Here is a 16,750-nt window from a genome sequence, read left to right as displayed (position 1 = left end):
GATGAAATGTGGCACTTGTGTTTATTCTGGTTTCTTTGGCAAAGCTGTTAAACCATCATACCCAGAAGTGTAGAGCAGAGCATTATTGAGAAATGTATGCATGTTTTAAATTTATGGTGAAAAGAAGAAAAAGGCTCATTTTCACTCTTGTGGCCATCATTCCTATCGGTCATGGTCAAATATAACCGGCTGTATAGCAGAGATTTCGAGGCATCCATTGCAGCAAACAACACGAGCTACTCTTAAAGATTTCTAATAAAACTCTAATATAATAACAGTATACTTGTTGAGACTATGAGGCACTGCTGAGCCACAGTGCAGCCCAGCCGGTTACATTATGTAAAGTCATGCCCACAGTTAGTCGCAGTTTGTGGGACTCGTATGTTATTATTTATGCAAATGTCTAAATACTACTAAAATTACATCAGAGGCACAAATTGGGGCAAGCGCAAATCAATTTTGCTGCTGGTGCTGCTGGCTATAATGGACTGTGAATAAAGTAATCACACTGTGAGATGATGAATGACCAGTTTTGATAATAATAGGGGTCACAGGGGTCACACAACACTCTTTGTAACACTCATTTTCAAAATATATGGAGCATTTTATGTTTAGGTTATGATTTTTTTTTTTTAAAGATACCACGTATGATAGTGTAAATGTGTGAATATGACTGACCTTCTTCTGGGAGGTTTGCTCTGTCTCCCATACCTGAGCCTGCTGCTCAGTGGACGCCACCTTAACCACTTCCTGCTTCTTGTTGATCCTGTTCCTCCAGTCCTCTTCACCGCTCTTCTTCAGCAGAGCCACTCTGACAAAAAAACAAATTAAAAAAACCCAAATAATGTTAATAATTTTGATTACAAATGCATGCTGTGTGGCCAATCATTGCTCCAACACACTAAACTTTTATATTCCATTCCAAAAGATAAACAATGCTGTATGTCAGGCTGAGTTTGGGGGAGATGTGTATAAAATAATGGACAAGACATCTAGGATATTTACATTTCATGTAAGAGTGCAGCCATAAAAAACCTAATATCCCACTAAACAACATATAGGTTCAATGACGAACTGGAACAACCTGATATAAAATATATGTGATACTCTAAGATACTAAATATTACACACTGGACCTTCATTTCAGGACAACAAAGAAGAGGAAAATGCATTATAGAAAGCACTTTATAATGGGAGTTTATTTTTAGGCTCTGACAGTTATTGTGATCCTGTTATCCAAAAACAATCAAATAAAGGGACATTTTCATTATTTCAATAAAGATGACACGAAAAAAAACCCTTCAAGGGTAAAAACAAAAACCAGGTCAGAGATTTCTGCTCCACAGCCAGCAAATGTGACTGCTGAAACAGATCTATAAAGCGTTGATAACGGATGGCTGAGGGGTAAAAGAAACTATGTCATCGTCTCTCCGAGTGTGGACAGGGCAGAAATGAGGGCATTAGGAGGAATCTGCTAAATCTCAGAGGAGTTCTCCAGTCCACACAGCTCTCTGCAGGCTGGGAGGAGAAACACAATGTTGCTAAAAATGAATCTCTCTCACCTCCAAAAATGTAATAAGGTGGAACAAACCTATATACTGCGAGGAAGGGCAGACAGTGACTTCTGCCTGATTCTGTCAAACACCGCAAATTTATGAGGCACTGGCTTTGGACCCAGCCGGCAAAAAATCTCTGTCAGTGTCTGATCTTTGCTGACACCTCAGTTTTCACCTTGTAAAGGGCTGACTGGATCCTGGATATGTGAATGGAATCAAGGTTGACTTGCGCCTGCAGCTTTGCCAGTCATCAGGTTTACACTTTACCACCACGCTTTTATTTGTGATCTGCCATTAACAGGCTATCAGAGCCCAGAACAGACTGCAAGTCACTCCGATAACCAGGGGCAGATCTAGAGGGGTGGCATGGGGTGGCAGCTGCCCCCAGTTTAGTGTCAAATGCTGTCAAATTTAACACATTAGTTTGGATACATTTTAAAAATAACGTGGAAATTAATTTTAGATTAAGTAATAAGCTTAAATTCAATTCTTATGCCACCTTTACATATTTCTATTTAACACTAAATGCCAAAATAATTTAATGTTTTTGAGTTCAAATGTCTTCATTTAGAAGCAAATATTGATATATGTGATTGTTTGCCATTAAATCAGTTATATTCATTTCTGCCACCCTCTTGCCACCCCATGAATATTTATCTACATCTCTAGATGTGAAGTGATACTTATTGATGGAAAAATCTGGCTTATTTGTCTCTTTTCTGGCACCACAAACAGTTTTTATATAGACAATGTCGTTGCGGGACTGCAAAGAGTCGGGGTAATTGCCAAATGTAATTGTTCTCCACACCCCATTAGTATTCCTAGTGCGAGATAAAGTTAGACAGGGCATCTCCTATCCTTCAAACACAATGCTGCAGGGAGCAGAGAAAAGAGTGCGCAGAAGTGTGGGCAAGCAAAAAAATATTGCAAACTGCAAAAGAAACTTTAATTTGGTCTTCATTTTATTATGGTTACTTATTAAATCTAAATCATACAGACCTCTCTGTACACTAAAGAGGTGTCCTCACACAGATTTCATGTCCTGTCGAATGCTCAAAGGTTTTAATGAGGGACTTGTTACCTCAAACAGAGATGACCTACTGTACTAAACTGTTAGAAATCAGTATCAGTATATTGCTGTTGAGACAGGGAGAGAGGAGGAGAAACAGACACATTTAGACTAATTACTGTACAAATAGCCCATAATAGCCTTTAATGATATGTCATTATTATCCTGCTTTCTTGTGGCCCTGGTAGTAAATGTTCCTAGGTCCAGTAATCAGTCAGTACTCTGTCTTAATTTGGACATTAATCCAGTAAAAAGAATTACTGAAAACAAAATGGGCCCTGTATTGCAAGGCAAATCATGAAAAGCTCTCACTGTAAGTGTCAGAAAAGTGTACCAGTTTAGATTTTTGTAGCTGGCAAATGATTGCTGTAATCTTGAAATTATGTTAAATCAGTGTTTTTGGCAGCTAGTGTCAGCCCTTAGCAACTCAGCCAGCTGGACTCCACAGTAGCTGCAATTAACCTGACTGGTAATGTGGTTTTAACATCTACAATCTCTCACTTTCAAACCTCCAGCTGTCACTCACCTCTCCCTGATGGACATCTGTTTGGAGGACATGCCGTCAGAGGGTAGGTCTCCAGACTCTGTGGGGGACAGCAGATCTCCAGAATCGACGCTGTGCTTGCTGAAGTCCTCGCTGTGGTCCAGGGGCAGGGACTGGGACTTGACTAGCGCTTGGGGGAAGCACTGGGGTTTGGGTGGTGTCTGAGGAGGCACCTGGGGTTTGGGCTGAGGCTGGGGGGCTGTTGTCTGCGGGTAAGGCTTCGGGAGAGGCTGGACGAAGCCCTGAGGTTTGGGCTGGGTTTGCGGGGGCTGAGTGAAGGGTTTGGGGTACGTTGGCGGAGGATGGGAGTGTGGCTGGGGCTGGATGTCAGACGGAGGTTTGGGTAGGGTTGGAGGAGGCTGCTGTGTGAAGGGTTTAGGAAGAGTTTGAGGAGGCTGGATGTTGGTTTGTTGTTGCTGCTGTTGCTGCTGCTGGCTGCTTGAAACGTGAGACACTGTCCTGGATGACACTTTAGCTATCAGTGGCCTCAGTGGTGCTGGATGATCCGGCAAGTCTGAAAGGAACATATAGGGTTTATAATCATGCAATTATATTGTCTGACATTAACTTTTACTAGTCGTACCATTTATGTATTTTAAGAGACACCCATAACATTATTGGTACTATTATTCTTTTTATGTTTAGAATCAGGCATGAAGTATAAAAGCTTAATATAGCCAAACTGATTCTGATGTATATGAACGTCACTGAAGAAATGTTTGTACACGCCCACAAAGTCCTGAAAATAAGACCAGCCAAAATAAAGATCCCTGTGTGGGTGTAACATGGATGTAAATGACGTTTAAAATTTACTTGCAGCAGGTTGAAACTCACAAATGTCACCTTTAGTTTGTTAGTTAGTGCATTCACTATTATTATAATTTTGGCCACTTTATGCCTTTTTATTAGATACTGGAGGGATGACAGGAAATGTGGGAGAGAGATGCAACAGTGGTCCCCAGCTGGATTAGAGCTGGAGATCTCGTGGTTCAGTGTCTTCACACCTAAACCACAGGAGCGCCACAGGCAGTTTGAGAGCTGTATGCAGTTGAAGTGACCAAATTTATTTATTTATTTTCCATTACATGCATTTATACTTATTGTTGGATTAGCATAAATATCCTGTGTAACCAGTGCTCATCCCTGAAACACATGCCAGCACATGCACACATGCAGGTGGATTAGCATCATACAGAGCCTGCTGTGTATTCTGTATGAGGTGTATTATTTACACTGTGAGGGCAAAAAGCTGTTCACATATGTCACATTTTTGGGGCTCATCTCCCATTTGGGGACAAAGCACTGCTCCCCACAAGGAAAACCGCTACATCTTAGGCTTCAGACTTGTCTTTTGTTAGGTCAGGGTAAGGGTCGATGTTAAGCATGTAGTGGTAAGTCCCCTGGGAATTTGTGTAAGTCAATGCAAGTCGTTCTAGCCTCATGACACTATTGTATAATAGACTACACTTCAGTTAAGATCTACTCATGCAGAACTAAATAAGAGTACAGCCGGCAGACAAGGCTTCCATTGTGTCCTTCCTGTCCTCTACCTGCTTCATGTAAGTGCCGGCCAATTGTTCCGCACTCTCTCACTGAGTGCTTTCATCTGATTGTGTGCATGCATGGGAAAAGACCACCCCAAGACACACTCTGCATTAGCACATAAAAAACAGGTCAGGCCCATTACACTGAAGTATGTGCACGGCTAACCCACAGGCGTAATATGGTGGGCCACAGCCCCTTTATAGGCCGTGACAGCGAGCACACACAGTTCGATTTAATAATCCTTGTTGTCTGTTAGCTGACAAACAGCGTGTCAGGAAAGGGGCTTCCTCTTTCTAGACAAAGACAGCCACGAGGCAAATGCATGGAAAAATATGCTAATTAGATGCAGCTACAGACGTCTGTATCAGCCAAATCAAACACCCCCAGCTGGGACAAGTGTGTGTGCAGCCGGCAGAAAGCAATCGTGCGTGGGAGCACGCTGCATAAGACAATGAGGATAATGAGAACAGCTCCTTTCCCAGACATTGCTTCCTCTTTTTTGTCACACCCTTTCCCTCTTTTCTTTATGTCCACTCCAATTTCATTTCCCACATCCCTCCTTTTACCCTCAGCTATTCACCCCTCTTTATTCATTCTTTCCCCCACTCCTCTCCATCTCTTTTCTGTCTAAGTCATCGAGAAGCCTCCTACCTGAGATGCCAGCCTGGCTCCGGCCGCTGCTTCTCTCCTGCTCTTGTGTGGAGGAGCTGTGAGCTGCCTCTCTCAGGTAGCCTCTTCTTCCTCTTCCTCCTCCCTCTGCTCTCTCCCTACTCTCTAGGGAGTTCCCGTCTGCGGCTCTCCAGCTGGGCAGATGCTCTGACTCGCCCCTCCACAAAGAAGGATCGGCAGAGGGCTGAGGCTGGGGATGCTGCTGCCGCTGCCTGCCGTCCCGGTCCCTGTCGGGGGAGTGCAGCTTCCCCTTAATGCTGCTGTCTTGGCTCTCTTCTCTGGCTCCTCCTTGCTTTCTCCCCCTAACCTCCTCCTCTTGATGCTCTCGCAAACCCTCCTCTACTGCCTCCCCCTGCTGCCTGTGACCAGCAGAGGAGGTGGGAGGAAGAGGAGCCCCCACTTTCTCTCGGCTCTCAGGGAGAAGAGGGGAGGAGTTGGGCTCAGGCTCATGGTGGCCTGGGTCCCCGCTCTGGGTCATGGAGAAATACCTCAACGCCCTCTCCTGGTGGCTGTTTGTGGTGCTGGAAACCTGTTGTTGGGCAGGGATGTAGGGGATGGCAGTGGACTTCCCTGGACGGATACCGGCATCATCGCTGACGCCGCCGCTGCCTGGTGTGATGGTTACTGCGGTGACGGATGCTTGGGACGTGACGGCTGCCACAGAGCGGACAAGGGAGGCTGACAGGGGCTCCAGTTTGATCTCAACCCCGTTTTTCACCTGCAGGAACAGCAGGAATCATGTCAGAAAGTCGGGGATGACAAAAGGAGAGCTGAAGGGATTGATACGGAGGAGGGATGGATTACATGTGGCTGAGACAGGAAAGTTAACGATTAATAGAGGGATGTGTGGATGTTACAGAAGGCATGTGGTGATGAACGGCTGGATGAATGACAAAGTGCATGAGAGGTAGGACAGAAATCAATGGATGAATGGATAGATGGATGGATGGACAGCAGCAGTCAACGCAAATTAGGGAAAACATTGGAGTAGATTTGCTCATGAAGCCTGCAGCAACTCTGTCATTCACAAAATGGCAGCAGGGAGCACAGGAACACAAGTGAATCACAAACCTGATAGACAAACATTTACCTTCACTTACAGCAGTTATCACCTGACACTCGAGTGCATCTAAGTCATGTAATTCATAATCAGAGTGACTAGTCCGATAACTACTCCAATTTTTAACTATTATTTTATCTGCTTGTTAATTAACTCATCATGTGATTTATATAATGCATGGATTTGTGAGTGGTGTCCTTCTGGTATATTTCAACCTGTTTTTTCCCATAAATGTGGCTATTTTGACTCTATGAGCTAACTTTTATCTGAATAAGTGAAGTGAATAAAAATCCTTGACAGCTGATGGTACTTAATTTCAAACTATAGCTAGAAGATGTACTGATAATGTGGAAATAAAAATAACTCGTTGTGCATTTAGATAATATTGAATCAAGAGGATAAAACAGTGATGTGATCTCCAAGAAACTTGAAGAAATAAATGTCTTTATCAGTGTCTTTATGTTGGCTAAGCAGATAAGCAGAAGCAGTATTAGTGTATTGTATATTGAAATGTGACCCATCTCTTCTTCCGAGAGCATCTTTAGCATTTCCAGCAGAGATGCTGAAACTCCAGACCGCTGTCAATTGATTTTGGTTGCAATACAAAGTCTTGTATTGACCCTCACACATGTCTGCCAGTTTATTCAGGTTGGGAGAAAGCCTGAATAAACTACCATGCGCCATTCGTAGTCAAAAATTCCCATGCTTGTTATGCAATGAGAGCAAGCGTTCACATAAACTGCTTACATCCAAAAATGAGTATCCATGGAAAACAAACAAGGCACCCTAAACTTTAAAATCAACTCCTCATGACAAAGCAACATCTATCACTGAGGCAAAGTCATTTCAAACTTAAAAATACACACTGGATTGCATTTATGGACATCATTAAGCTTAACTCAGCATCTGTAAGCAAGACAAGACACCACTGGCCCCCAGTGGGACCAATCAGATCAATCAATCGCATGATCATTCAACCAATCAGAAGCTCCGTACGGGCAGCAGGGGTCTTACATGTTCTCCCTGATTGGCCTCTAAGTCACCGTTACACACTGCAGAGGTTACCGCCGGCTCAGCTTCCTGTGTGGACACCAGTGATTGACTATGACTCACTGTTGAGAATATAGTGCAAGTGAAGTCAACTTGTTACGAAACATCTGATTCTGTGTTTCTTGTTTCGGTTTCAGTGGATGTAGCGTAGGAAGGAATATCCGTTCTTATCCTATTTTTATAATGTATTTTTACACATGCGTGTAGGGAATTATAGAATATGAAATTAGGGGATGGATATACAATTTCTCCAATATGTCTAAGGTAGTGAAATGTTGGCAGGTGGTTTGGCAATTTAGATGGAAAAGTATCCCATCAACAGGAACAAAATAGGACCAAATATATTTTTTGAAGCAAGATGATCCTGAATTATTACACAACGATCTGACTGAATATTTTCCCTACGTACAATATTTCTGAGCTTCCATATGTGAACTGTTGGTCATCTGTGACACCTAGAGGCCACTGTATTAAAAAGGCAGAATAAACTCTGTGACCTCTGTTCATTTTGTGGTATCTGAGAGTCATCCAGCTGCACAGAGAACCATGTCATTCACCCATCACGCACCAATGGAAACTGGTGCACTGCAAAACACTCGCTGTAATGTACGTGACCTGGAAGTTAATCGCTTCAGGCCTGCATCGCTCCTCAGATGCAGTATTGTTCTTTTTAATTCATTTATGGTGTCTTCTGCAGATCTGTTCTACTGGGCTACTCTGGTACGCTACACTATTGCTGGTATGCTGTTGTGCTTATTGTTTTTGCAGCAAACGTTTCATGTCTCCACATTTGGCCTCCTCATAAATGTCTTTTTCTTTCTTTAAAAATGAATCATATGTATTATTTTGTGGTTGTAATTAGGAAGGGTGTCACCAAGGTTGGTATAAGAAATCAGGCATCTTGATCTTCAACATTTATAGGTCACATTTTATTTATAAAAATGCAGCTGTTTTTAACTTGAGGTAAAACTTTTCTCACCTGGTCCACCTCTCCCTGGGTAATGGGTTGAGTCTGAAACCGGGCGTTGGCCCTGCGCTGGCGGGTGTCTCCTCTGGTCTCCTCGGCAGCTTTGCCCGTAGTGTGAGAGAGGCGGTTGAAGAGGGCCATCTTCTCAGTCAAGCTGAGGGTAGACAGGTCAGGCTCGTCAGAGACAGGCTGCTGGGCATCTCCTTCCGCCCCGGTACTGGGAACCTGAGCTGGTTTCTGGTGCTCCTGTGTCTCCCTCTCCTGATCCAGGACTGCTGAGCCTGGCTTGGAGGAGGCATGGATGCTGGGTAGTGACAGGGGGATGTCAGTGAGTGAGGGGTGTAAGTCTTCTAATAACCATTTGATTTAAAATGAAAGCTCTTCTTGTGGACTGGGAAGTGTTTATGGTGTGAAGAAGTATTTACTGGTGATAAAAAGACCAAACATTAAAACACATGCTATGACCATCCTTGCATTGTAAAAGAGGATAAGGAGTTTAGAATTAGAGCCTTGAAACATAACATCCAGTTGCCTTTGACTGATTATAATACTTACTCCTTAAAACAGCATGATTAGTAAAAACTTTATATAATGAGTTTTTTTTAAGTAGAGGCAGGTTCCAGTTATTTCATCTAAAACTCAAATTTAACAAGTTTTACGATAAAATACTCAAATCCTTTCATGTCAATGAAGATTCTCAATCATCCATGTCATAGGATATCTAATATATCAAAGAACCGAACATGCATGCAAATACCAGCTAGCAGGTAAATAACTGTGACAACTGTGTCAGATTACAGGCACAGCAACAGAGACATAAGTAGATCAGCACACATATGCCAGATAATCATATAATGCACTTGGGTGTTTGCAGGGGATATGGCGATCTTCCAGCAGTGTGCTAAGTTAAACCAGGGTTGGTAAACAAACTGCAGGACACGTGAACTCAAACATGCAGGGGGCTTTAACTGGCTCAACCTCTAACCTTTCCATAAGATATATGTCTGACGTGTGTGACCTGCATGTAAGAAACACTGAAAGAGGAAATGCTTGGAAACTGGGCATGGAAAGTACTGAATGAATTATTGTGTAAACACCGACTTACTGCCCCTATAAGGTGCACACAGCTGAAGCAGCACATGAAGGGGCAGAAATAACAAGGTAAAATGAGCTGGATGAACAGAGCAGCACTGCAACCAGGAGAGGGAGATGGAGAGTAAAATGTCTCTGTGGCACATTTACATTTACATCACTAAGGATTCAATACTAGATCCAAATTCATTAAAATTCTATTGCACCACACTGATGGTAATTTGTAAACCCATAGAGGTCCCTCTATTGTAATGCTTTTATTGAACTGAGATCTTGAAAATAATTGAAACTTCATGACTTTAATGCAATAGAGACATTCTATGGGTTAACACAACCACATATTTCCTACTGGGGTACGAAGAGCATGGGTTTAAGTAAGTAAACAACACATATACACACATACAGATACAAAGCACATATAAGTTAGCAGCCCAACTCAGTTGTACCTAATGCTGGTCACACTGGTGCTGACTGTAGTGGGGCTGGGGACGCGAGTTACATTAGTGTAGATGCCCAGAGGTTGTGACGATGTGGCAGGATCACTTAAAAGTGGAGAAAAGGAGGTAAATACCGATAATGCAAAGCAAAGAAGAATACAGTCGATTAGAGAAGGAGGTGTCTGAAGAGGAGACAGAAAGAAAGAACAGGAGAGGAACAGACAAATAACAGACAAGGAAAGGAATATGATAACGATAAAGGAAAAGAAAAAGATAGACAAATAGTATATTCTCATCTAACTCTGTAAAAAAAAAAATACAGCTATACAATCAAAATCCAGGCTCTACCTTGAAGCATTCACCACCTCCTTGTTAGTGACTGGTTGTGTGTGTGAGCGATCCTGAACTCTTCTTAAACGCCTTTCTACAGCAGCGTTTCGAGAGCGTGGTTTGGGAACACCTCCGTCTGATGTTTTTTCCAGCTCCTGGAATAATATATCAGGAAAACATCAGTACTTTGGTTTAGTAAAGTTGAAGCCATAACAGTGATACGTGAAGTGAAAAGTATCTACTTGAATGTCTATGATCAGCTAGGTAGCTTGTTGCAGGTATTAAATATGGCAGATGAAATTATGCAAACACCACTGTCTGCTGTAAATCTGAACGAAGCTGCAGCTTTTTGTTTTGGAATTATGAGTTTAATTATTCATACAAAAATATACAGTTTTAATTATCTGTCCTTATGATTGACGTGTACATAAATTAGGAAGTATACCCTGAAGAGGGATCTCTTGGCAGCCACACTCATCTTGGCTCTCTCATCCAGTTTTTCTTCATCTAACGAAAAAAGAGAAAATAACTGTTACACGGCATCAACTACATTTACATGCCTTGAAAACAACAATCATGAATATATATTAGGCACGTATGCAGTTGACTGAACATACCTTCAGCATCATGTAGCTGTGACGGGCTTAGACGAGACCTGCAGGAAATATTAATATACATTAAGCATCAGCATTTATACTGCTTTTTTATTTTTATTTTTATTTTAGGAACCACAACCTAGAAGTATGCTTTGCCATCTAATTCACTGTATTGTTCTAAATGAAATGATTCTGAGGGGCTTCTGCAGATCACAACAGAGAGCCCCTCCTGTACCTATCTGACTCCAGCCGCTCTGCAGAGGTGATGGGCTGGGTCCTAAACCTCTCCGACATGCGACTGTCTCCTGGAGTGATGTAGCGTCGAGGCCTCCGAGTACCTCTGTCCCGATCACTGCCACTAGCCGGATCTACCTCCATTGCTGAGAGATCTACTTTAGTAGTCTCACTTTTAAAGTGTAGTTTAGAAAGATTGACGCGGACAACAAAAAGGAGAAGTAGAAGTAAAAAATTACTATTAACAATTGTTGGTTTTGATGTTGTTATAGTAGATTCAGTTTACCAGAAACTGCACTCAAGTTAGAACAGGATCTCACACAATGATACTGGTGCACACACTGAGCACAACCTAACTGCAACTGAACTGTGAAGTGCCATTATCCAATGTTAACATGCAGCAGCAGTCAACTTCCAAAAGGTAACTAGCAAAAACTGATTTTAACTTGCACAAGTAAGTTAAGCTGTAAGTTAAGCACTGAAATAAACATGATGATGGTAGATATCATAGTAATAAAAGTTGACACGTCATGCCATAGAATGAAATTCTATCAGCATTATTTTCTTGGATCATTGGATTATTCATTTGCAACAGCTTACTAATGCAGAGTTAGACAGTTATTGAGCGATGCAACACAGAGCCCATGCCAGAGGACCTACAGCTCAGGTTTCCGGTTGGCATTCTCCAGATAAGAGTGTCGCAGCTGTGCTACTGACACCCTTGTGTCCAGGGCACCCATCTCCCCATTAGCCATCCCTGACGGAGGGACGGCCCTCATTGTCTCTCTGCTGGCGGCAGCCCTCTCCATACGATACATGGCAGTGTGCTCGCTTATACCTATATCTGACATGGAACGGGTCCGTGTCTTGGGTTTTGGCCCTCCGCTTATCTCCATGCTTCTGTGTTTGGCCTGAGGCACAGCGGAGACCTTCTGGAGGTAGACGGCTGAGTCAAACCTCTGGTGCCCTGATGGATCCTGCTGCTGCTGTCGCTGCCTCTGAAGCTCCAAGTCTTCGTCTAGTTGGGGCTTTTGTTGTTTTCTCTGGGAGTCTTGCAGCTGACTTGGGAGTTCTTGTCTTTGGGGCTCAAACTCCTGCTGTCTTTGAGACTGCTGTTGTCTTAGTGGCTCTTGAGGCTGTCTTGAGTGATCGTGCTGAGGCTGCCTTTGAGGCTCTGGCTGTTGAATCTGAGCACCATGTTGTCTCCTTCTGGGTTCATGATGCTGTGGCGTTGGAGCCTCTTGCTGCAGAATTTGGGGCTCTTGATGATATATAGGCTCTGAGGGTTGATGCTGCCTAGGCTGCTGGTGTACAGAGGTGTGGGAAGGCTGCAGAGATCTAAATACTCTCTCTTCTTGGCTGTCATGGCTGGAGAGAAGCTCTCTCCCTCTTTCTCTGATCCTCTCCACATTTCTCTCTCTGCCCCTTTCCCTCGGTCTCTCCCGATCCCAGTCTTCCTCACCTCGACTCATCCTCCTAAATTCTGGGCTGTAGTTCTGCCAGTCCATGTCTTCATGTCGGCCCCTATGAGTATCATCCACACTCCTTTCCCTTCGACGGATCTCTGAGGGCAACACAGCTTTCCTGCTCTTAAGCAAACCCTCCGTATGGGCCTCTTCTTTTAGAGCCTGTTTAGCCTCCAATCTTGCCTCCCTGTGGGTGGCATAGATTTGGTCTGCACTCGGTCTCCTTCGTGGTTGTACCTCAGGAGGTCCAGGAAGTTTGGCAGTGGCCACTGGGGCAGGGATGGCCAAATAAGGCTGAGAGTCCACAGCAGGGCCAGAGCGTTGGTACTCAGGAGCGGAAGGAGGATAGGCTGTTTGGCCGTGTGCAGGATGGTAGCCTGGGCTTGGCTGAGGCTGGGGAACAGTCCTTTGATGGGTGGGATCTGAGCGCTGTGGCGTATACTGAGCACTGTTCACCTGAGTACGGTGTCTGTTAGCCTGTTGCCTGTCTGGACTCGAGTCAGGGGGCCTCTGGACAGTTTCATCCCTGGACAACCGTTCCTTTACTCGGATTCTTGAGGAAAGGAATGGATAAAGGATACTGAGATTCCAGTTCAATTAAAGCGTTATGGCACTCTCCGAACTCAACCCAAACAAGAGGTGATCTAAGGGGCCAATAACAAGGTTTTTTCCATGTGCCACAAAGGCTGGTGAATTATCAAATAAACCAGCTGCAGATTTTACTATCCAACTAGATATTTTAAGTAGAGTGGTATGTCTAAATATCGATGGCCTACTTACCAAGGTTGCCAGTAGAGCAGACAAACAACATGCTGCTCAAACCAAAAAGTATTTGACTGATTTTCATTTTGCACAGATTTCATTTATTTCCTGATGAAAAATCTATCCTGGGAATATCACAAATCTCATCAATGATGTGTGCTTGTGACATTAGACTATCATGAGACCAACTTGAGCTCCCAAATCCTACTCTAGAATTGCAATAAGGTCATGTCGCAGCCTTTCCTGGGTTTAAATTTGAGTCTTAGTTCAAACAACTGTCTCCCTCTGGTGTGTCCGTGCCAAAAAAAGTAAGCCAAACTATTTTCATCTATAACCTTCTGACCCCTGGTAGCCAAAGGTTGCTCTAATCTCATTCAAGACCACTAAGCCAGACATAATTGATGAGCCTCTGCTTTATCTGACATGGCATGAAGGACTTACACAGTGCTTGTGCTACACTACATGAGTACACACTAATGCTAGCTAGCATTAGCAGCTGATAAGGCCAGAACGGCAGCCAATGCCAATGACCTCCATTGGGCATTAAATTGAAAAATTGATCAGAAAATCCTTTTTTAAAACACATCAGACATTGAAAACAAACTACAGAAAGAGTGTTAGTTTTCCTTTCTTTGGAAAAACTGTATTACTTATTTTTTGCAAATGGAGCATCAAAGAGAAACTGCTGTTTATGTGTACCAATGAAATCAATCAAGCTTTTCTACCACTCTGATCGGTTTGTCTGATCAAGCAAGCCATGCCTCGGTGAATTGCACCTGTCGATAAAGCTCAAAGGCTGACCATGGCGGACCACCTTTCACAGGCTAACAGCAAGCCAGCTATGTCACGAATCTGGGACACAGTCTGCTCCAGATATACCCAAGGACCTAAAGCTTTAATGACGAACCCTTCAGAACCATTCAGATAAAAGTTTACTGCTAATCTGTTCCTCTCTAGAATCCTTTCAGCACAAAACCATATCAGGTGATTACATACATGCAAGCTCTTAAGAAGAAATGCATGTCTTATGCAACGACATTGTCAAAGTCACTGACAGGGTACAAGACTCGGATGTAATTTCATAGGGGTTAACAGACCAGAATCTGAGGGAGGGGGATGTGAGTGCAGCCTCAGCTGAGAAGTGCTGAGTCAGTCTGCAACCCACCGACTGGGTCAGAGCACTGAGCTGACTAATGTTGTCACCCCATCAACTCCAGTTCACTAACACCACTCAACTTCTCATGAAACCCAGGCCACACACACTCCCTCTAACTTAACAAGGATGTAGGTGCAGGGGAGGGTATTGTAATTATGGAACATTGTTAGTTTTACAGAGTTCTTGGTATGTTTATAGAAAGTGATCCAACTTATGTGACAGAAGAGCTGTAAAAGTGTTGAGTTGAAGGGACAGTTTGGGTATTCCGAAGTGGGGTTGTGTGAGGTAGTTATCCATTATCAGTCTATTACCTACAGTATATGGCAGTCATCGTGCCCCGTTTGGAGAAGCAGACAGATTGAGCTATGCACTGTTGTGGACATGGGTTGCTATATTCTGAATATTTTCACTGCTTTACTACGCCAACAAACAGCCGTTTTCATTGTATTATAGATCAGCAGTCGGTAATACAATGACTATGGAAAGGTACCGTATACAAATCAATTATACAATTCAATATTCAGAATACCCACAGTATCCCTTTAACAGAGACTGTAACTCTGATTTTGGCATGAAAAGTAAAAGTAAAAATAAAAATTCCCAGTTCAGATGTAGAGGAGATGAATGCCACTATTACTGAAATGCTCTGATGGAATATACTTTCCTGCTTTCTTTTCAGGCTGATCCTTAGGTTTCTATTTTGACAGTGATTGTTTTATTGTTTGATAAAATTACAGCATAAATAAGAGTCACAATGGGGAAAAAAATGTTTGAAAATGCTGTTCCAGAAAATGAATGTATGTATTCAGTAAATATTTTGATGAATAAATGTTGTTAAGTACAAAGTTTAGTTAGGGGTGGAAGTTTGTCAGTTGAAGATTTAAAGATCCACGAACTTGAAACACTTGTTAAACCAGTTAATAAGGGAAGTACTACTGAATGAGATATAATTATATATTGTACTGTTATATGTAATATCTACTGGAACAAGTTAGCTGCATGTCCACCGAGGACGTGTTTATAAAGTGCTGGCTTATTATCTTGTTCCTTTTCTTTTTTAAGGTGTTCCCAATACCGTTCCAAATCCGAAACTGAACATTTTTTCAAGACCTAAAACAATGTTTAGAAGACATTTATAACACTGTTTACAATTTTAAACACCCCTGAATGTTGTGTGAAAGAGATGAGTGCAAGAAAAAGATAATGTCAGCATGGATTTTATGTTTAAATAAAAATATTGTAGAATGAATCAGCACTTCCTTGAGCTATCAAGTGAATTCTGCCAGCTTTAACACATGTACCCGGTGGACTACAGGGCTTTTGTACGGTCCTCACACTGATGGCATCCTGAGGGGACAATACCTTGAAGGCCAGCTGAAGACTGTCTGTGTGTCACTCTCTGAGTCTGTGTTGAGAGACCAGTCGCTCTTTGACAGGGCGGCCAGGCTACAGGATGATGTGGTGACAGTGTCAAACTCTGAGGGAAACTTGTCATCATTCTTGCAAAGATCAGAGCAAAGTGAGCTGCCCCGATCAGCTGAACCACAATCAGGAGTATTTTTAGATATTGCAGATGTTTGATCGTTGTTTACAGGATCACTTCAGCGTTTGCTGTGTTGTCTACTTGTCATTAAAGTTTAACTATTGTCAATGGATGCAGCATTCGTCACTTCTTAACCTTTATTTATAGGTTTCAGTTCATGGTACTGTATGTCATATATCTGCTTCAACATCTTTATGTCAAACTCTTTCTCATTGACTTTACTTGACAAATTTTCCAGTCATCATTCCTTTTGTGGTAGCATATTCAAGTTTATAATAGAAAGTGACTTAAGCTCTTCGCTAATGAACCAAGCTGCTGTTAAATCAGGCTTACCTCTCGGGGCAAGCAGGGAAATCATATCCCCTCCAAAAACCAACCCTGCAATCTACCCTGCTGCCCTGCAACCTTTTCTTGATGAGCTCCCCAGAGCACCTTTCTATGTGAAACTAGAGCAGGGCAAGCGTGACAGAGCTGGACCAACGGTCTAGAAAGATCCTAACACTGTCACGGTGGTAAAAGCAGCAGGCCAGCTAGCTCAGCAGCCAGTGGACAGCCACGAATTGTACCAATTCAGGAATTTTAGTATAGCAAGTGTAGCAGTAAATTATTTCCACCAGCTTTGTAATGATCAAAAATGAACAATAAAAAAGAGGTATAGCATGCTGCTGAAGGAC

General features: G+C 42.8%; 1 protein-coding gene across 11 annotated transcripts in view; it reads right to left on the bottom strand.

The window, feature by feature from the left end:
• The window catches only part of LOC127369390 (supervillin), a 49,462-nt gene that overhangs the window by 17,194 nt on the left and 15,518 nt on the right, over positions 1 to 16,750 (bottom strand). For 7 of the 11 annotated variants that reach the window (XM_051410772.1, XM_051410732.1, XM_051410691.1 and 4 more), the window contains exons 7-17: positions 11,810 to 13,168; positions 11,151 to 11,321; positions 10,937 to 10,974; positions 10,765 to 10,826; positions 10,338 to 10,474; positions 9,999 to 10,094; positions 8,473 to 8,764; positions 7,458 to 7,523; positions 5,366 to 6,101; positions 3,152 to 3,683; positions 679 to 811 (exon numbers count right to left, since the gene is read on the bottom strand). In XM_051410772.1, coding sequence (XP_051266732.1) covers positions 679 to 811; positions 3,152 to 3,683; positions 5,366 to 6,101; positions 7,458 to 7,523; positions 8,473 to 8,764; positions 9,999 to 10,094; positions 10,338 to 10,474; positions 10,765 to 10,826; positions 10,937 to 10,974; positions 11,151 to 11,321; positions 11,810 to 13,168 — 3,622 coding nt within the window. The remainder of the gene's footprint in view (positions 1 to 678; positions 812 to 3,151; positions 3,684 to 5,365; positions 6,102 to 7,457; positions 7,524 to 8,472; positions 8,765 to 9,998; positions 10,095 to 10,337; positions 10,475 to 10,764; positions 10,827 to 10,936; positions 10,975 to 11,150; positions 11,322 to 11,809; positions 13,169 to 16,750) is intronic. The other 4 variants (XM_051410720.1, XM_051410754.1, XM_051410781.1 and 1 more) reach the window with 4 other exon arrangements.

The sequence above is a fragment of the Dicentrarchus labrax genome, unplaced genomic scaffold (genome assembly GCF_905237075.1).
Source record: "Dicentrarchus labrax unplaced genomic scaffold, dlabrax2021, whole genome shotgun sequence".
In the NCBI taxonomy this organism is placed as follows: Eukaryota; Metazoa; Chordata; class Actinopteri; family Moronidae; genus Dicentrarchus; species Dicentrarchus labrax.
This window is presented reverse-complemented; position numbering and strand designations above follow the sequence as displayed.